Below are 21787 nucleotides of genomic sequence, written 5' to 3'. Positions count from 1 at the left end.
TTTTCTTTTTACATGACTAAGCAGAGACTAACATCTGTAAATAAGCAAATTACTATGAGCTGATTTTTGTTGATTGAGATGGTGACTTAATACTAGGGAATAATGGGAAATGAAACTTAAGAAAGGTCTTGATACTGGATTTGAACTGTAATACTGCAACAAGTTGGAGGAATCTACCATGGATGAAGGGCTTTTTGGAGGGGTTGGGGGAATCCCGGAGCCTATGAAACTGTGTCACATAATGCAACATAATTAATAATAATACAAAAGGTCTTGATAAAAGCCTTGACAGTCATACTGGGAAGTACAGATGTAATGTTTAGTGATGGATCACCAAGTGGATGCTTCTGAGCAAGGGAAGTGAAAAAATAAAATGTGCTTGAGAAGTGTATTCTAGTTGCTTTTGCATTTCCAATGAAAGATTGACTTGATGAGTTTGCAGCAGAAAAAGAGATGATTTTGAAAGGAGAAGTCATGACTTTTAAATATTAACCATATGTCTAGTCTGATTTCCATTGAATTTTATTAAAAGATAGTCTTGTAGTCTGAGGGTGAGAATATGTAGTTGCCATGAATCCAGGAATCCAGGAAAACATATTTGCTATTTTGTCTTACTTCACTAAGCTTAATGGTTTCCAATTGCCTCATTATCTTTAAAAAAAAATAAAGGGTTTTATTCTTTTTATGACTGAGTGGTATTTATATAACACATTTTTTAAAGATTTATTTATTTTTATTACAAAGCCAGATATACAGAGAGGAGGAAAGACAGAGAGGAAGATCTTCCATCTGATAATTTACTCCCCAAGTGACTGCAACGGCCGGAGCTGCGCTGGTCTGAAGCTGGGAACCAGGAACCTCTTCCTGGTCTCCCACATGGGTGCAGGGTCCCAAGGCTTTGGGCCGTCTTCGACTGCTTTCCCGGGCCACCAGCAGGGAGCTGGATGGGGAGTGGAGCAGCTGGGATTAGAACTGGCGCCCATATGGGATCACAGGCATTCAAGTTGAGGACCTTAACTAGTACATTATCACTCCGGGCCCTATATAACACATTTTTTTAAATCCAAAAATCAAATGGATGTCTGAATTGATTCAAAATCTTTTTCGAAAATATTTATTTATATATTTCTGAAAGGCAGAGCTACTAAGAGAAGGAGAGACAGAGACCGTCCATCTGCCAGTTCACTCCTAAATGACCTAAATGGCCAGTGCTGATCTCGTCTGAAGACAGCCATTGGGAGCTTCCTCCAGGAATCCCACCTGGGTACAGAGGTGCAGGAACTTTCCCACCCCGTGAGCAGGGAGCTTATGGATCAGAATTAGAGGAGCCAGAACACAAACCAGAACTCATGGAATGCTGGTGCCAGCCCTAATTTCTTTTTTTAGTTATTGTGAATTGAGCTGCAATATGCTGATTTTATTTTGTTTGGGTCAATTCCCAGGACTGGAATTGTTGGGATATATGGTAGATTGGTTTTCAGGTTTTTGTGGTAACTAATATGCAGAGCACAGAAAAAATTTAATGCATATGAATAAAATTGCGTTTTGAGATTTGATTATTGTTTACAGTCCTTATCTATACTCATGAGAAGTAATGTTTTTCCCCCTTTATACTGTATGTTGAATTATGTACTTAATGAAGGATTAAGCTTGTGAATGTAAAATAGTAAACTGAAAGTGTGTCATTGTAAACTTGAGCAGAAAAAATAAGAAGGACAGGAAGACAAAGTGAGGGAGGAGTGGTTGGCAGCGAGGTCACTATGCTTCTAAATCTGTATTATAGAATATGAAATTGAAAAGAAATAGTAAAACAAAAAAAAATAGCCAGGAAAAGAACTTATTACCTTACCTTAGGATTTCTAAGTATTGATCTCTTGTGTTTTGTTAGATATTAAGTATAAAATTTAAAGCAAGAATGATGGATAACTACATTTTTTGGAGCAGATATAAGCTAATCAAGAGAAGTGACACTTAAATATTCTCACAACTCATATGTTGTGCATCAGTTATAACGCGTGCAGGCTGTTGTTTCTGTTAATTCTTTTGTGCTTACCATTTGTGTAGGCATTTCACATTTATATGGAGTAGTTATTTTCAAAATTGCTATCACACTCATACAGCTATAAAACTTTATTATGTAACTATTCTGTGGATGTAAATGGTTTAAATGATTCTTTTCTTTTTCCCTAGTCTTTTTTAGCACTAGTGAGCTTGCTATCCTATCCTGCTGTGTATGAATTGGTTGGCAACAAAGATCTTCCTAATAAAGCAGAATATTCTCTTCGTGAAGTACCAACATGTATTGTTGTAAGTCATTCTCTTTTAATATTTTTGAGACTGGTAGTAAGAATATAATTAGCCATTCCCACTGTTGATGACTTTTAAAAGCGGATATCATTTATCTATGCATTATTAATATTTGAATTATGTATTAGTGCATCTGTGATCTACACTGCCCAGTAGTCCCAACATCTATCACAATACAAGGGTAACTTTTGAATAAGGAAAGGGGTTTGAAATAAATAGAAGTATATGTATGAATTGCTTTTCGAAGACTCATTATGTTGCTAGTTATACCAATACTGTGCCTTCATTTGTTGGATAGAGGACAGCCCAAAGCCTTGGGACTCTGAGCCTACACGGGAGACTGGGAAAGAAACCACGGTGTCCTTGCTTAGGTCTGCTTTGGTTCCAGCCGTTGTGACCACTTTGGGTCATCCTCGATTGCTTTCCAAGGACACAAGCAGGGAGCTGGAAGGGAAGTAGAGCAGCTGGGATATGAACCAGCACTCTTATGTGATCCCTGCAGATGCAAGGCAAAAACTTTAGCCACCAGATTATCATGCCAGGCTATGTTATAATTTTTATAGTCACATTTTCCTCTTTTGAATACTTTTAGCCCTTGTTAACCATAATATTTTAATGTTAATATTTTTTAAGTTTTAACTTTATTTTTAGTATTGCTTACTTAGATATTATTTACATAGACATTGTTTACATAGATACTGCGTGTGCTGGCAGGTGCCTGACATGGCACACCCCTAGTCCTTGCACTCTGTGTTGGGTACTGTTGTCTAGGTCAACTGACCCACACTTATTTCAGCTCTAATTAGCGGGTGGTGCTATCTAGCCTAACCTGGCCTACCCCTAGATTTGGCTTTCATATGGTCTGCCAGGTGCTGTGATCTAGTCCTGTCCATTCATGCCCATTCTGATTCCTGTGAATGCCAGCAGATGCTGCCACCCACATAGGCCAGTCCGGACCACCCCCAGAACCAGCCCATATGCAGGCTGATGGATGCTGCAGCCTTTTCATACCCAGGCTCTTCGCAACTATAGCTCTTCTGCTAACCAGTGTGTGCTACATTATGGAAAGAGGGGCCCCAAAGTTCCCCTACCAGGCCCACTTCCAGCTCTGGTTTTTGTGCATGTTGATGGTTACATGGACTCATTGCCAGCAGCTGCAGCAGCCTAACCCAGCCTGTCCTGTCCCTAACCCTAGCTCTCATGTGAACAGGAAGGTGCTGCAGCCCACCTCTACATGGCTCATGCCCTATCATGGCTCCTGCACATGGTAGCAGGTGCTGTGGGTTGTCCCAGCTTGCCTTGCCTATAGTCCCAGCCTGCACATAGACTGAGTGCTGCACCTTGCCTGACCTGTCCCACCTCTAGCGCTGGCTTATGTCTTCACCAGCAGGAGCTTATGAGTGAAGTTATGCAATACCTAATTTTTCTATGCTTGGCTTCTTTTGTTTATTGATTAAATACCACTTCTATGTGTGTTATTTAAAATTTTGCCATTCTATTCCTTTTTTATTAAGTACTATGCCATTGTGTATATGTACTTCATTTCCTTTATATATTGTTTAGTGGATTGACACTTTGTGTTTCTCCTGATTTTGAATATTACTTCATAGCACTTATTGGGCTCTTCTTGAACTTTCCTCCTGTTTACATTTGTATTGTCCATTGTGTGTATATGCTAGAGTGTATTCATCTGTTTATCCATTGATGCACATTTGGTTTCTTTGAAGTATTTTGCTTAAATAAGTGATACTTGAATTAATAGTCTTAGCTTATATTTGTCAATAAGCATGTATGTTTTTCCCATCAGTGCATAAGAAATTCCAACAAACTTAAGAAAGTAAAACAATGTGTACTTATGAGGTCATAGGTTTTTAGGTCAGAATTTCAGTACAGTATGTTTGAGTTTTTTGCTCAAGTTGTATGTGCTTGAAGTCAAGGTTTTATCAAAGCCATGTGCTCCACTGTATGGTCTGAGAAAATCTATTTCCAACTTTATTCTTGTTTATGTTGGAATTCATTTTCTTGTAGCTGTAGGATTGAACTGCCCAGATCTTTGTTGTCTGTCAGCCAGATGTCCCATAGTTTCTGCAGGCTACTCTTAGTCCTTTGTCCTGGGAAATTCTGCATTTCATAAATGGGGAAGGGAACATCCTTCATATCAGATTCCTTCCATTCTCTTTGAATTGCTGTTTTTGTCCAGTTGGAGAAAACTCTAGTTTTTACATCATTCCTGTGATTAGGTCAAATATACTTTGGTAATCTAAAAATCTACAGATTAAGAATACTTGTTAAATCAGAAAGATTTCCTCATAGTCTTACTTGCTTTTGTGTTTGGTGTTTGAGAATCTAGAGAGCCACTACAGGTACCACAGTGTCTTGGGGGGCTAATTTTTAGAAACACTACCACTGGGTTTAAAGGTAAATTCCTATGTAATACATATCGATATTTGGCATATAATGCTTGATTTTCATCCATTGAGAACATTTGTTCGGTAGTCCTGTTGTTCAGGTATTATTGTACCTGTGTTCCTATTAGGATGCTTTACAAGAGCATGTGAGGCCCGGAGTGGTAGCCTAGTGGCTAAGGTCCTTGCCTTGCATGTACCAGGATTGTATAAGGGCACTGGTTCATATCCCAGCTGCCCCACTTCCCTTCCAGCTCCCTGTTCGTAGCCTGAGACAGCAGTTGAGGATGGCCCAAAGCTTTGAGAACCTACACCCATGTGGGAGTCCCAAAAGAAGCTCCAGGCTCCTGGCTTCAGATCAGCCCAGCTCCAGGCATTTCAGGTGCAAAGCATATGGAAGATCTTTCCTTCTCTTTGTGGGTCTGACTTTTCATTAAAAATAAATCATCTTTTAAAAGAAGAGTATGTGGTCAAAAGAGAAGTGTTAGCTTATAACAGGCTTTTTTTTTTTCCTGTTTAAAAGTCATCAGCACTGCTTTAAAAAAACATTTTTATATCTGTGTTACTCTTCTCAATTTTTGGAGATTCTTTATCTTTTAGGGATGTTAGGTCCTGTGTCAGGTGTCTCTTGAAACTCTGTCCTTTATGAACAACATGCATAAACGTTCCCTTTAACAGACATTAGTTTGTGTTGGAATTTATTTTCCATCCCTACACTTTCAGCTACATGTTAGTGGAATAAAAATATTTTTGCATATTGGATAGAAAAATGCAGTTTGAGTAAGTTTAGGCAGAAAGAAAATGTATTGATTTGATTAATCAATTTTTAGTATAATCAAGGACAGTTTGAAGCAAAACTATACATGCTGTGAGGTCCACATTTGTTTGTGTCTGTCTCCCTCCTTACCACTCTTCCTTTGTCCTGTTGTCACATCCCATGTTGATTTTGTTTGAAACCAAATGTAGTGTAATGTTTTATAATTTGTATATGGAAGCTGACCTTCTGAATTAGACTTGTAATTGTGCTGTTTATTAGTTGTATGGCCTTGAGCAGGTCTGATCAAACCCTGTTAAAGAGAGTATTGTGGTATGTGAGATGAGCCAAACAGAGAAAGGACATGTATTATAGAATACTGCTTACATTGTGAATAGTACAAGTTGGGGAAGTTGATGTAGTTGAATTGTTATCATGGATACCTAGCATCTGTACTGGAGTGCCCGTATTTGAGTCTTAGCTCCTGTTGAAATTCCACCTTACTGCTAAGATGCTTCCTTGGAGACAGCAACTGATGGCTTGAGTAATTCAGCGCCTGCTTCCCATATTGGAACTCTGGGTTGCATTCCTGGCTCTGGTTTTGGCTTGTTCCAGGCTCTGCTGTTGCAGGTCTTGGAGAGTAAACCAGCGGATGAATGATCCTGCTTCTGTTTTTCTGTTTCCCAAATCATTAAATGCTATTAAAAAGTCCAGATCATAAAAGCAGAGAGGAGAATGTTGGATGTTAGTAGATGGGTTGGGAGGAGCAGGGTAATGAACCAAGAGCTTCTTCTGGATCTCCCAAGAGAATTCATGGATTTTGCTTTCCCAAGCACATTAGCAGGGAGCTGGATTGGTGGCGGAGTAGCCCTGACTCAAACTGGCATGTGTATGTGATGCTGGCACTATAAGCAGCAGCTTTAGTTGCAATGCTACAGTGCTGGTCCCATTTTCCCTATTTCTAAGGTAAAAGGAATCAGATAACTGTCTGAATGCCATGTGTATGCTAACAGAATAGCATTCAGGTGTTCATCTAGTTGTGTATATAATGAATATTCCATTCTTTTTTTCCAGTCTGGGTTTCACACATGTCTGTTAGGTTACTAGATATGTTTTCAAGCCACATAATATGCTTTTTTAAAAAAGACATTTTTCAATAACTTTTTATCAGCTGCAGGCCTTTAGTTACATTTGCCTGTTCTGGGAAGCTGCTTTTTGATACAGGAAACTGATTCTCTTATTGACACACATTATGGTGCTTAGAAACTGAAGCTTTCCATAAGGAAGGCTTCCCTGGAATTTCATTTTCTTTCCTAAGTGGTAATACATCAATGTAATCCTCTTTGAAGAAGAAAACATTTACCGTAACCTTTGTTCTCCGAAAATGCATTATCACTGATTGATTGCTGCAATCCAGTATTCCATTAGCTTGTTTGTAATATGATCCCTTTCTATCATTGTTATTCTCACAGTATCTAGTACTTACTTTCAGAACTAGAACTTTACAGTTACAAGGTGTCGACTAGTCTGAACTAGCATTCAGCAGACAACTGTACATGTTTCAGCCACCTGCACTAATATGCTACTAATGAGCAGAAGTCTGGTTAGAGATTACTTTGCGTAGAATATTGTTTTTCTTTTCAGGCAGAAGAGAGTGATAGAAAATTTAACAATCTTGTAGTTGATTCTGTGAAGATTATGGTGAAAGAAATTTCTTTAAAATGAAAATAATTATTGAGCAGGAAAAATACTACATATGTGAGGAATTGTGTAACAAACAAGTTTCCTTGTTATGTCTCCTGGAGACTTCTTAACAATATCCGGGCAAGTGAAAAAGACCTCTGTGTCTTATGCTGTAGCTAAGTCAGGAAAATCAGAGTGAAAACATTAGAGAAGACAGGGAGAGTGTGGAAAGGTCATTAATTAGAGTAAGGTGTTCAGCTAGAAATTTTGAATATGAGTATTTATAACTTCAGGTCCTTTTGTAATGTCTGACTACAGTGTAAGATTGCTCAGCTAAGAAGCAGACAATGTCAAATTATTTTACAATAACCAACTTTTAATTCTTTAGGATGTTTCAGGTTCTTTTGTAATGTCTGATTACAATGTAAGATTGCTCAGCTAAGAAGCAGACAATGTTGGATTATTTTACAATAGCCAATTTTTAATTCTTTAATTTTAGTACACTTTTGTGTAAGAAAATATAGAATGGAAAATGCTTTATTAAGTGTTGAATTTAAAATTTTAATAGGTAAATTTACAGGAAAAAAATCTGTTTTTTGTTTGCTGCATTTTGATTAGTATGTGTCTAAAGAGGTTCTTCACCACTGTTAATTTCTCTTTCCATATACCTTTCTTGCCTCTTTGTCTGCTTTTGTGGCCTTTGTATCATTATCCACAGAGAGCTCAGTAAATATTTTGTAGTGGCTGGAATTGTCAGTGCTTAGGACAGTGGAGGCACCAAGGTTATGAGGTACTCTGCGCTTTCATCAGAGGTCTTGAAGCCTGGCTATACATCATAACCCCCTGGAAAGCTTTCAAACAGTTTTTATGCTGGAATTCCCTTTGGTTTAGTTAATCTTGGGTAGACCTTGGATATTCATTTGGATATTTTAAAATTTTGTAAATTGGTAACTGTTTCTTTCCATGAGCTAGAGAATCTCTGTTAAAAACTATGTCATATAATCACTAGATAATCCTGTTCAGATTCACTTGACATTTGTGAGTTTCTTGTTTTTCAAAGTAGCCTAAAGTTGGGAAAATTTTATTAGTATTCACTGACTTGCACATTGCTTACCAGTTCTAGAGTGAAGTGTAAACAATTGGTCAGTTAGGTTGAATATTAGCTTCACTTCAGCAACTCTCACAAATCGTAATGGGCAGGCCACATCCAGCACAGTCAATTAAAAAACCTCTGGGGGTACCTTTCAGTATTTTTTTAAAACTTCCTCTGATGATTTTAGTTGTGAAATCAGATTGAGAACTATTAATCATCTCTTAAAAGATTTCAATGAAACATAGTTTTACCGTTTATTTCAGGATATTATTGATAGAGTGACAATATTAAATTCTGAAGCTAAGATTCGCTCTCTCTTCAACTACGAGCAGTCACACATCTTTGGTTTAAGGTAAGGTACTAATTGTTATATGTGTAGATTTAATACTTGTTTTGAGAGGCAGGTAAACAGGTAAAGAATGAGTGTGTTCCTATCTGCTCATTTACTTTGCAACAGCTTGCCCTGTTGTGAGTGAAAATGGGAGCCAAGAACTCAGTCTGTGGCTACTACACGATAGTAAAGGATCCAATTACTTGCTTCGTTGCTGCTGTCTTCTGAAGTCTGTCCTCATTAGCAAGAAGCTGAAATCAGAACCTGGAGGTAAATATAAAGCTGAAACCCTCTGATAAGGAGTGTTTGCACATACTAATTGGTGTCTAATCACTAATCACCTGTCCCTGCATTTTCTCTTAGATATTATGGTGCGTAAAAGGCAAAAATTGAGCATTTCTTCTATATATTTAAATTTTTTGAAAGTTCACATTTGAATGTATATTTAAAGATAATTTATCTAAAAACCCAAGAAAAAAGGTAAATTTGGTTACTGTACTAGACCATGGGAAATATAGCATTTAAAATTTTACGCTATGGCCTTTTTCTGAAATTAGGTTCTTTGTTAGTAAAGTCTTACACTTTTGTTGCCTTTTATAAAGGCATTTGGCTGGGTTGGGGAATGTTGTTTATTCTTGTTTATTCTGGAATTAATTGACGCTTCCGTGGGAAGTGGGTATTTGATTGGATCATTGCCTTAAGGTAGCCATGAAAGAAGCTGTGAAGTGGATGATATATGATGAGGCCCAAATCTTGTACATGGATGTTACTCATTACTCTTCAACTCTACTTTTTGTGAAACTCAAATATTTCTGATTGAGTTTGTATTCTTTTATATTATTTGCATTCATATAGAACACAAAGTGGAGTTATATAGGCTAAGGAGAGTTAGGAAATTCTCGGTTTTGGTTATATGTTAAATTTATATACCTTGTTTCCCTTCTCTGTATTACTGCCTTTTAAAGCAGTGAGTTAAGGAAATTTTCTCTTTTTATAGATTTGTCATTTTTAAAAATTTCTATTAGCAAAGTAATCGTTTTAGGCATGGGGGTGGTAAATAATGTTGTCTTTAAAAAATAATGCAATTACTTTTCTAAAATTAGGATTCTCCAGTGGACATATATTTTTTAGATCTACACTTTACCATTTTTGTTTTAGCCATTTATTAATGACTAGACTTCATCTTTGGATAGTCTAGTTCAAACAGTGGGCAAAGAAACTTGTAGTGAGCAAAGAAATGCAGCTGTTACAGTTTTTCATCTTAACAGAGTTCTTACATTGTTTCCATTCTCAGTTTATCATATCAGATGCATCACCATATTGCAAGCATCAATAGGCATAGTATACTAGGAAAAAAAGTTCATTTAGTAGAATCTCATTTTCTGTAGCAAGTATATTTCTGAGTTTTATACTTGTAAAACATAGTTTTTGGCCTCTTGTTGATATTGAGCTCATTTCTTCTTTTATCCGGTATACTAATAGTTAATAAGCAACACTTCTATAGTATATGCTTTCCCATCATTAGAAAATCATTCTATCTTAGAGAATGACGGCCTCATTGTTGGCAGGTGTAGTCAGCTAGTACAGCATGATGGAAGGCGGCATGCACTCTGCAGTGACACTGCCGTTTTCTAGTTCTTTTGCTTGGAGAGGGTTCTCAGTCATTCACCTGTAAAATGGAAGATAATTATTGTTCTCATAGTTATGAAATTATATATGAAATATGAAGTCAGCTAAAATTGGCACACAGCTAGCACAATCAACATGATTGTTACAAATGTACTCATAGTGGTTTTTCATGTATTGTTTCTGTCTACTTGTTCTTTGCTACTTTCCTGTTTTATTATGAATTTTTTTGATCATTTCGGTATGTTCATAGTTTACCACATGCTGCCACATAATTTGCTGTTTATATCACCAGTGTTCAGGGAGGGAAAATGACTAAAATATCCTTCTGAGGAAAAGTTTATATTGTAACTATATGTGGTTTTCAGTGAGTATTTTTTTGACAATGAATTTATTTTCATTAAATCAATTATATTCTGTTGTAATTTGAAATTTATTTTTCAACTGATTTTATTCTGTTATTGATTGTGGAGGTCTCAGGAGGATCATTTAGCTCACAACTTTATGTGTATACAAATCTTGTATTATTGTAAGTTTGGAATTTTACATTTTTCTTAAAAAAAAAAGAGATTTTTTATTATTGGAAGTGCAGATCTACCGAGAGGAGAGGCCGAATGGTCTTTTGTCTGCTGATATCACTCCCAAAGTGGCTGCAACAGCCAGAGCTGAGCTGATTTGAAAGCAAGGAGTCTTTCAGGGTCTCCCTTATGGGTGCAGGGTCCCAAGGCTTTGGGCCATTCACTGCTGCTTTCCCAGGCCACTAGAAAGGAAATTAAGCCCACAGGGAATCCTGGAACTTGAACTTGAAGGATTAGCTAATTGAGCCATTTCGCTAGGCACTTTTTTTCCCTTTAATTGTATATTCACTGTACCATTCTTTCAGTAGATCCCCTCAACAGTGTGCCTGATTTCTACATTAAACTTTTCTTATTTCATTCACTTTACAACTTTGTCACTAAAGTGTAGAAATATGAGCTGGCAATAATGTGCCTGTGGTAGGTTAAGTTGCCACATGGGGTTCTGGCATTCATTTTGATTACTGCCATGAGTACTGGCTGCTCCAGTTCGCATTGAGCTCCCTGGTCATGTGCCTGGGAAAGCAGCAGAAGATGTAAGTATGTGGGACCATGCCAGCTGCTTAGAAGTCCTGAATGTAGTTGCAGATTCCTGACTTTGGGCCAGCCTAGCCCTGCTGCTGAATGGCCTTGGGGAAGTGATCCACTAGGTAAAGATTTCTGTGTCTGCACCCCCCCCCCCCGTAACTGTGCCTTTCAAATACATTTAAAAAAAATGTCTAGAAGTGACATTCAGGGTATAGCACAACTTGTTTGCCACAAAAATTTGGTGAAGCTTAATGAAATGTAGCTTTCCAGTTCTCATTAGCATTACATTCTATATAAAGTTGTGAAGTTTAATTTTTAGGATCTTTGTACAAATGACTAGTATTTGAGAAGATTACACCTGGTCAGCCTCCTCTCCATCTTCCCCACTATTCCAACTATTCTTTCATGCTAGATTATTCTTCTTACTTTGAAAGTATACTTTTTAAAAAAGATTTATTGTTATTATTATTTTTTTTATGGAAAGGCAGATATACAGAGAGGAAGATCTTTCATCTGATGATTCACTCCCCAAGTGAGCGCAATGGCCGATGCTGATCTGAAGCCAGGAGCCTCTTCTGGGTCTCCCACATGCGTGCAGGGTCCCAAGGCTTTGGGCTGTCCTCTGCTGCTTTCCCGGGCCACAGGCAGGGAGCTGGAAGGGAAGCGGGGCTGCCGGGATAGAACCAGCGCCCATATGGGATCGTGGGGCGTGCAAGGCGAGGACCTTAACCACTGCACTTGCGCCACCGCGCCGGGCCTGAAAGTATACTTTTGTTTGTTTTATCACAGTCAAATAAAACAGTCTCCATGGAACAAATGGTTCCTGCTCTCACACCTTCTGTCCCCTTTTGTCCCTCCCTGTAGCAGAATATTGTTTATATAGACTCTCCTCATTTGTTCACTCTTTTCACCTCAGACCATTGTAGCTTGATTTTTTTTGTATTTTCTAAATTTTAATTAATGTATAATTGTACATATGTGGGGTGTAGAGGGAAATTCACTTCATGTATGCAGTGTGCAAGATCAAATAAGAGCCACAGGTTTTCCATCTCTAAATGTTTATCATTTCCTTGTTAGGAACCTTAAAGTCTTAAGAGTTCTTTTTAAAAATTAGTGTAGACTGGAGCTACACTTCAGTTCTATAGAACAATATAGGCTCTTGCGAGCAACTCCTCTGTCTTGACTTATAGATTTACTCTTCTCTAGCTTCTCGTTATGGTTGAGATCCCAGCTTCTCCCTGGCAGCAGTTTAAGGAAATTTCGCCTGTCCTTACCCAAGGAAAGACTTCCTTGTGTAGGAAGAGTGTGTAGGGGAAGTGTGAGGGGGAGGAGAAATGGAAGCCAAGGAGTCTTTCAGGGTCTCCCTTACGGGTACAGGGTCCCAAGGCTTTGGGCCATTTTCTGCTGCTTTTCCAGGCCTGAGATACATATCAGCTGAGATGTCAGAGGGCACGTAGGCATTGTCCTATTACTCTAGTAGCTCAGAAAAGAGATCTGTGTTAGAGACAGGTATTGGGCCATCTACTAACACTTATATGCAAAAATGATGCCAAAGGTATATAGGAGGAAAAACAAAAGGCAGAGTTTACTGGGAAAAGGGTGTACTTGAAATTCAAGACCAAATTCTGAGTATTCAAACACTGAAGAAAGGAAGGAAAAGAGATTGCAGCCACTGAGGAATATGAAGGCAATTCCTTCCCTTCCATTTTTTAACTGCTAGGCTATTGCTGCAATAGGCAATAGGGCCTGATTTTTAAAAATCTTTTAAATTGTGTTTTAGAAGAATGCAGAGAGAGAGAGGGGGAGAATGTCAGACAAGAAAAACAATTCAGCCAGCTATGCAGAGACTTTTCATTTGACAATTCATTCTTCAAATCCCCATGACAACTAGGACTCTTAAAATGGGTCTCCCATGGGGATTGGGAGAATCCTAACTTGCTAGACCACCCCCTGCTGCCACCCTGGTTGCATTTTTGCAGGCAACTGAAATAGGAAGCCTATTAAGACCTTGAAACCAGGCATTCCAGTTGCAAATATGGGTGTCCAACAAATAGCCACTCTGATACATCTGTTAATTGATTTAAAATAGTTGCTTAGAAACTTACTCTGCAGTTCTTACCTGTTTAATTTTTCATAGTCATATTTAAGTTTTTGAGGAATGTTATGTTCTTCCTAAAATGTTTTATTTCACCATAAAAACTTTCCAATGGGGAATGCATTTTATTTAACGTTAATAATTCTTTTGATATGACACTACTAATTATTTTTCAGTTACATAGAATAATTGAATATTTTTGGTCATTTAAATCTTACATAGTAATTTCTATTTAAATATAAATACTATATTCAAACGTAACATATATTTTTTTAAAGACTTATTTATTTATTGGAAAGTCAGATATACGGAGACAGAGAGGAAGGTCTTCCATCCAATGATACACTCCCCAAGTGAGCACAATGGCCTATGCTATGCCCATCCCAAGCCAGGATCCAGGAACTTCTTCCAGGTATCCCACATGGGTGCAGGGTCCCAAAGCTTTGGGCTGTCCTCGACTGCTTTCCCAGACCACAAGCATGGAGCTGGATGGGAAGTGGAGCTGCCGGGGTTAGAACTGGTGCCCATATGGGATCCCAGCACGTTCAAGGCGAGGACCTTAGCCACTAGGCCACGCCACTGGGCCCCAAATGTAACATATGTAATGACATTAATTTAGCTGTTATATAACCTATTTTTTTTTTTTTTGCTTCATTTGAAACTCTTTGGTATTCTGTTTATTAATTTTCTTGAAATAAAACTTGGAATCCCATACTTACAGAACAACCTTTAAAATAAATCACTTCTTATTTCTTGTTACTTTATGCTAATATAACAGTAGTAAATGTTATTTACTGTATAGTGAACATTTTTATACTTCTTTATAAAAAAAAAGATACCCAGCTTCTATGATGATTATAATGAGGAAAGTGAAAAAAATATCATATTCATTCTAAAATATACCAATATAACAGATATTTGATTTGAGTACATAAAAATACAATTTATAGACTCGGTGATAATATATACAGGAAAATATTTAGATCCTTGGAGAAATGAAATACATTTCTTTTCCAAATGCACTGAATCAATGTTGTGAGAAAATGACAAGAGAAATGAAGAGGCTTGTGACTGCAGGCAGGAGATAAACCAAGCACATGTTTGGAATTTTGTCAAGTGGAGATGATAGACAGCTCAAGCTGTACTGCACGGAATCAGTCCAGTCCCCCAGACAAGTGCTTGCCTTCTCACACTAATAATATAATAATGTTTAAAAAGCATCAAAGTTTATAGTAATTAATAGTAGAGAACTGTGCTATTTTATACTTTAAATTGGTTATCAGAAAACTCCTAGGCATTCAGAATACATTCAGAATAATGTTCAAATATGTGTTCAAAATACATTCCAAAACAATTGGAAGGATTAGTCTCTCATTTTGCAGGTAATTTTACTCCTTAAAGTAATTCAAATTAACTTACAAAGGAGACACAATTTTAGTTTTGGAAATGTTTTGGAAGACAGTAGAAAAGAGAAGGTTGTCATGTATAGAGGAGAAAGGCTGTGGGGATGTCGAGGCAGAGAGAGGGAGGCTGGGGGAAAGACAGAAAAGTGAGTAAGCTAAGTGGGAAAAGGAGTGGGGAAGTGAGAGTTGATGAATGTGAGTGAAGTGAAGAGAGTAGGTTGATAAGGTGGGACAAGGTAGGGAAGGTGGGTGAATATGAGAGAGAATATATTGATTGGGTCAAGAGAAAGAGAAATCATATCATGTGATTTTTGAAGATTCAACTTTTTGTAGTGAGTTAAAATGCTCAATTCCACTCTAGATTGAGATACTCTCTTAAACCATATTTCATCTTTCTTGTCAAAAGTGGATATGAGAATCAAGTACAGAATTTGTAGCCTCGTGGCTCTCCTCAAATTAGCACTGACTGATGGGGAGTTCTCGGTCAGGGCTCACAGCATGGTTGTATATGACTTAATATGCTTCATATATTCACCACATTAACAATAAAAGACAAATGTCTTTAGAATGACCTTTTGATTACATTCAGGTTATGTCATCCTGTTTTGCATCAACTTGTTATGTAGCTGAGAATATTATTATAATGATAAATATGGAAGATTTTTGAGACTACAGAATAATGAAACATGTGAAGTACATGTATCTAATGAATACAGGTCTTTAAGTAGTACATATCAAAATACATAAATAAATATTTCATAAAGGTTCAAAGATCTATATAAAATTTTAATGTTATATTAATATAGTGTAACAATATGTTATCTGCTTACAGTATTTAGAATCACCCCAAAGATCTTAATGCTTAGCACAGGAATCCTACAAGCTTTTGAAAGATGATAGTGAGTGTGTTGACTCTTGTTTTAATTTTTACCCTAATAATCTGTGTCTGATGGTGCTTTAATTTTATTCTTGAGACTGTTGCCATTTTGGTTAGTCAAATGGCCATTTTCCCATGGTTACACCTGAGTCCTTTACCCAGGAGAAATCTTATCTCACATTTCTGATGTAAAAATGATAGAATGGGGCCTGGCCTGATGTTTCATTGGCTAAATCTTTACATTGCAAGTGCTGGGGTCAAATATGGGAAGTTATTTGTGTCCCAGCTATTCCACTTGCCACCCAGCTCCCTGCTTGTGGCCTGGGAGAGCAGTAGAAGATGGCCCAGATGTTTAAGACTCTGAATCTGCATGGGAGATCTGGAAGAAGCTCTTGACTCCTGGCTTCAGATTGGTTCACCTCTGGCTGTTGCAACCATTTGAGAAGTGAATCAGCAGATCGAAGATCTTTCTCTGTTTCTCCTTCTCTCTTTAAATCTACCTTTCCAATAAAAATAAATAAGTAAAAAAAAAAGGATGCCAATTTGGGCATTTTTAAAATATCAATTAAAAAAGAAACCTTCTTGATCTAGTTTTACTTAAGGTTAAAATCTAATACCATAAAAAGAAGCTGTAAAAGACAATTGGAGTGTAAGGGACAAGCAAATATATTGGTTTTCATTTTATCTATTTGAGCGAAAACAGAAGATGAGGTAAAGGTCCAGGTTTCGTGTAGATTAAATTCACTGTCAACTTCAGGACAGTGCTTGGGTTACTGTTTTTGGCAGAGCAGCTAAGGAGGATATAACTAAATGGTTTATGTGACATGTACCAAACACTATTTTTATTAAAGTAATATGTGTACATAGTTTTAAAAATTAAGATGCATGGGGCCCGGCGCAGTGGCGCAGTGGTTAAGGTCCTCGCTTTGCACGCCCGGGATCCCATATGGGTGCTGGTTCTAATCCCGGCAGCCCCGCTTCCCATCCAGCTCCCTGATTGTGGCCCAGGAGAGCAGTTGAGGACAGCCCAAAGCTTTGGGACCCTGCACCCACGTGGGAGACCTGGAAGAGGCTCCTGGTTTCGGACCGGCATAGTATCGGCCCGTTGCGCACACTTGGGGAGTGAATCATTGGACGGAAGATCTTCCTCTCTGTCTCTCCTCTCTGTATATCTGCCTTTCAATAAAAATAAAAATATTTTTTTAAAAAATTAAGATGTATGGGAAAGTTTTTAAGAATTAAGAAAAATTTTCTTTCCATGTATATGCTTGTCTTTCTCATTTCTTTGAGGGTGATGCTTTTAAACTCAATTTTTTTTTGTATCAACCCTGAGATTTTCAAATAATGTGTTAAACTGCTGTCTTGATTTTTTTGCTTTTAAGATTTATATTTTGTCTTTCATGATTTGAATGTTTAGAACTTAGGTTTTAGAAACAGGGAAACTTTATTTTTCTCTTTTTAAATAATTCATTCATTCAAAAGGCTAAACAACATTCAGAGGGAGAGACAGAGATTTAAAAGCTTAGAATTGATCTTCCATCTGCTTATTCACTCCCCATCCTGAAACATCCGGGCCTGTGCAGGTCTGAAGCCAGAAAACAGGAACTCTATGCTATTATCCCAAATTGTGGTATAGTGCCCAATTATGTGGACCATCTGCTGCTGCCTTTACAGGAGCATAAACAGGAAGTTGGATCAGAAGCAGAGCAACTGGAACTAGGATTGGTACTATCATGAGGATTGCTGGCCTAAATTGCTGTGCTCGAGTGCTGGAATGGGGGCTTTCCAACTTCATTTTTGGAGTTAGGAAACTCATTGATGACTTTACTGAATTTGTAGGCTTGGAAAACTAAAACCTTTGCCTGCATTTGGGGAAACCCAGAAGCAGCTTTAACATCACAACGTTCTAGAGCTATTAGGGATTAGAGACATTGAGACTGTACACTGAGAATGTAGATGAAGGTGAAAAGTGAAGGTCTAAGACTTTCTGCATTAAGACTTCAGAAATGCCAGCAGGTTCCCTGTGTTTCTCCTTCAGACAGCTGCTCCGCCTTCAGACAGCTGCTCCGCCTTCAGTGTAGCTTTTAGTGTTTACTTTCTGGGCCCCAGCGCGATAGTCTAGTGGCTAATGTCCTCACCTTGCACTCACTGGGATCCCATATAGACATCAGTTCTAATCCTAGTAGCCACGCTTCCCATCCAGCTCCCTGCTTGTGGCCTAGGAAAGCAGTCGAGGATGGCCCAAAGGCTTGGGACACTGCACCCCTGTGGGAGACCTAAATGAGGCTCCGTGCCCGTGACTTCGGATTGGCTCAGCTTTGGAAGTTGCAGCAGCTTAGGGAGTGAATCATTGGATGGAAGACCATCAAATTCCCTGACTATATCTGTATAAATCGTTATGAGAGAAAATAGGAAAGACAAATGTTGGTTTGTGGTCCAGAGCATCTTTTAAACCACCCCGCAGTGTTTCAGTGTGCTGTGGTTTGTGCATTGATGCCCCATGCATGCTCAGTTTTCTGTGATGGTTTCCATCAATTTCTGAGAGTAGCTTCATATGGGGAATCAGAGTAAATCATAAGATGAATGTACACTGTGTTTGCTCATTGTTTCCTTTATTTTTGTCGTTAAATTAGTGCTTTGGTCAGAATCAGTGTTCCATAAATGCCATTGACCTTAGGAAGGCATCAATAAATTCACAGTAATATAGTGTTCAATTGAGGAACTTGGTAGTCAGAATGTCAAAACCCCTCATCTTAGCAGGAAGCTTTTAATGCCTTCAGCTTGTCAAGAGGTTGTTGCTTGGTCTCTGCAAATTTATATACTATATTTTATAAACAGTGTTTTTTTTTTCTTTCAGGCTTAACAATAACTGTAATGACATTATCTGTAGTGATGGAACGTGTACTGCTCAACTCAGCAGTATTTTCTGTCCAAATTTTATAACCAATCAAATGTGTTAAGTCATGTTATTTTTTGAAACATGATTACATATGTTTCGTTACATATGTACAATTCAGTTACATTCAATTACATATTACTAGCATTTCACTTTCAGTCAGAAATAACATTTGTAATATAAACTCAAAAATACAAGTTTATTATATACACAAGTAACTCATATTCATAGCTTTTACTCATGGCTCAGAAGTGCTTTTTTTTTTTTAATTCGGGTATTAGGGAAGACATGATACTGTAGAGTATTTTAGCATCTGCTGGAATTGGACTACTAAAGGTCTATATTTTTTCAGATGGAAAGATTCTACCAAGTACCGTTTTAACTCACTTTGTTTGGATGTAGCCAATCCTGAGGTACTGATTTGTGTAGATTTATGGGTGATACATAATGGTTTACATGGATAAGTAGAGGCTCAGAAGAAGAAAGATTTGAAGATTAGGATAGAATTTGGGCAGAAAATGTTTACAGATGTAACACCCAGATTGGAAGAACAATTTAAACACAAGCAAATATTTTCTGATGAAATCATTCCTCCTACAAAAGAAGCAAAATAATGTTTGTAGATGTTTCAGCCTTACTTCACCTACATTAGTGTTTGTTCAGTTTACCTTATGAGTAAAATAACCATAATCATAGGTTAAGATTATATTTACCAAGACAAATAACATGTTATTTAACACAGGGAACATGGATTTACTTTAAAATCCTAAGTGTCTATGTATGATTCTTGTATTGCACCTCGCCAAAAATCCTGGTAGTATCCAATCGACCATTGAAATGAAACAACATTAAATCTACTTAAGAGTCCATGTTTGATGTTTTAGAGTTGGAGCTTGAGTTTAATGTCTACTCTTGCTGTAGGTCACCCTAAAAGTTGATAATTTGAGCAATGTGGTAAATACAGTTGTGTTTGTTATATTGTATAATAATAATAATGACAAGAAAAGGGTCATGTTCAGAATAAGAGCAGTTGTGTTTCAACTGTTTTCATCCAAGGTTAATTGGGCCCACAGATGCAGTTCCTATGGATAGAGGGGCCAGTTGTGCATGCACACACTTGTGTGTGTTTGTGTATGTATCTGTTTACCTGAGAGGACTGCAAAGTTTATGAGCAATAAAATCATAAGTTTATGTTGTTTTAAAAAATTTGAAATGCATACATATGAGTGGTCTTAAAAGTTCATGAAAATTTCTTTATGCTATAATAAGCTTTTTGTTTAATTTTCACATCGTTTTGAAATATCCTTATGTATATTTTCCAATATGGTTTCTTTCTTTTTGGAGGGTGGGGACTTCTAAGCCAGAGACATTTATTGCTTGTGATTCTAGAAGCTGGAAAGTAATTAAGGTGCTGGCAGAGTCATTGTCTGGTAGAGATCTGCTTTTGGTTCACAGGCTTGACGGAAAGGAACTCGTTAGCCCAGTGGGCCCTATTTTTTATTACTAATATCAAGATAACAGATATCTTGCATTCGATATGCACAGACCCAAGAAGATAACGATACTTCCCTCACTCCCCCTTCCTCCCTTCTCTGCTACCTCCTTCCTCTCTCTTCCTTCCATCATTTTTGCAGACATAAAGTACTCTATGTGCACAGGCCCAGTAGACCACTATCCATAATACTCAGCAAATAGGAAGTAGGAACACCATAGTTCCACATGAGTATAAATACAGGCTGAAAACAACAGGTCATATCAGAAAATGTCTAATTCTTGTACTTTTTTCGTATTCTATATTAACTGTCATATATCAGAGAAAACATTCTGTTGTTTCCTCATCAATCAAATGGCAGCACCATACTTTTAGTTGTGTAGGTATTAACCTTGGAGTTTATATTAGTTTCTTTCATATAGAAAATTACCAGAGAGATTAGCAATGTGGCACATCAGTTTAAGCTACAACTTGTGACACTGGTCCCTCATGTCCGAGCACTCTTTTCTTGCCTGCTTCCCTTTCAGTCTAGCTTCCTGGTAGTGTGAGTGGACTTCTGCCCATGTGGAATGATCTAGCAGAGGCATCTGACTCCATCTTTACCCCCCTCTCTGTCACTCTTTCTTTCAAAATAAATAAATCTTTTTTTTTTTTAAGATTTATTTTTTATTTTTATTGGAAAGGCGGATATACAGAGAGGAGAGACAGAGAGGAAGATCTTCTGTCAGATGATTCACTCCTCAAGTGAGCGCAACGGACGATGCTATGCCGATCCAAAGCCAGGAGCCTCTTCCAGGTCTCCCACGTGGGTGCAGGGTCCCAAAGCTTTGGGCCATCCTCGACTGCTTTCCCAGGCCACAGGCAGGGAGCTGGATGGGAAGCGGGGCTGCCGGGATTAGAACCAGCGCCCATATGGGATCCCGGGCGTGCAAGGCGAGGACTTTAACCACTTGCGCCACTGCGCCGGGCCCAAATCTTTTTTTTTTTTTAAGATTTATTTTCATTATTTTTTTATTATTGGAAAGGCTGATATACAGAGAGGAGAGACAGAGAGGAAGATCTTCCGTCTGATGATTCACTCCCCAAGTGAGCGCAACGGCTGATGCTATGCCAATCCAAAGCCAGGAGCCTCTTCCAGGTCTCCCACGCGGGTGCAGGTTCCCAAAGCTTTGGGTTGTCCTCGACTGCTCTCCTGGGCCACAATCAGGTAGCTGGAAGGGAAGCGGGGCTGCCGGGATAGAACCGGCGCCCATATGTGATCCCGGGCGTGCAAAGCGAGGACCTTAACCACTGCACCACCGCGCCAGGCCCCAAAATAAATAAATCTTTAAAAAAAAATTGCTACATAAGGAATCAAACCACATACATTGTGTTATCTCAGTTTTTGTGTACCCCTTAACTGAGTCCACTGTTTATAATCTTATAAGAGTATAAGTCTACATATGGGCTATTGTAGCTCAACTAAGAAAGGATTTGCTTCTCAACTCATGCAGATTGTTGGTTGCGTTTAGTTCTTACTGCAGTTTTTAAATTAATGGTTTTCTTTTTTTATGGGATAGAGACAGGAAGTGCTTTCTTGTTGCCTGTTAACTACTGCTGTCAGTTCCTAGCAGGGCATTCATAGTTCTTTCCCAACATGTCAGCAGAGGCAAGTGCACTGGTGTCTTATGTAATGTAATTATATACATAATCACATGCATCCTGTTCTCTTTTACATATTTG

At 38.0% G+C, this 21787-nt stretch overlaps 1 protein-coding gene across 1 annotated transcript in view; it reads left to right on the top strand.

Annotated features, from left to right (window-relative positions):
• TBC1D32 (TBC1 domain family member 32) overlaps positions 1–21787 on the top strand; it is a 171100-nt gene that overhangs the window by 82143 nt on the left and 67170 nt on the right. The window contains 2 exon segments of the mRNA XM_040965431.1: positions 2191–2307; positions 8506–8594. Of these exon segments, the coding sequence (XP_040821365.1) occupies positions 2191–2307; positions 8506–8594 (206 nt within the window).

Source organism: Ochotona curzoniae, unplaced genomic scaffold (assembly GCF_017591425.1).
Source record: "Ochotona curzoniae isolate NIBS_2020 unplaced genomic scaffold, NIBS_Ocur_1.0 scaffold_3890, whole genome shotgun sequence".
NCBI lineage: Eukaryota > Metazoa > Chordata > Mammalia > Lagomorpha > Ochotonidae > Ochotona > Ochotona curzoniae.
This window is presented reverse-complemented; position numbering and strand designations above follow the sequence as displayed.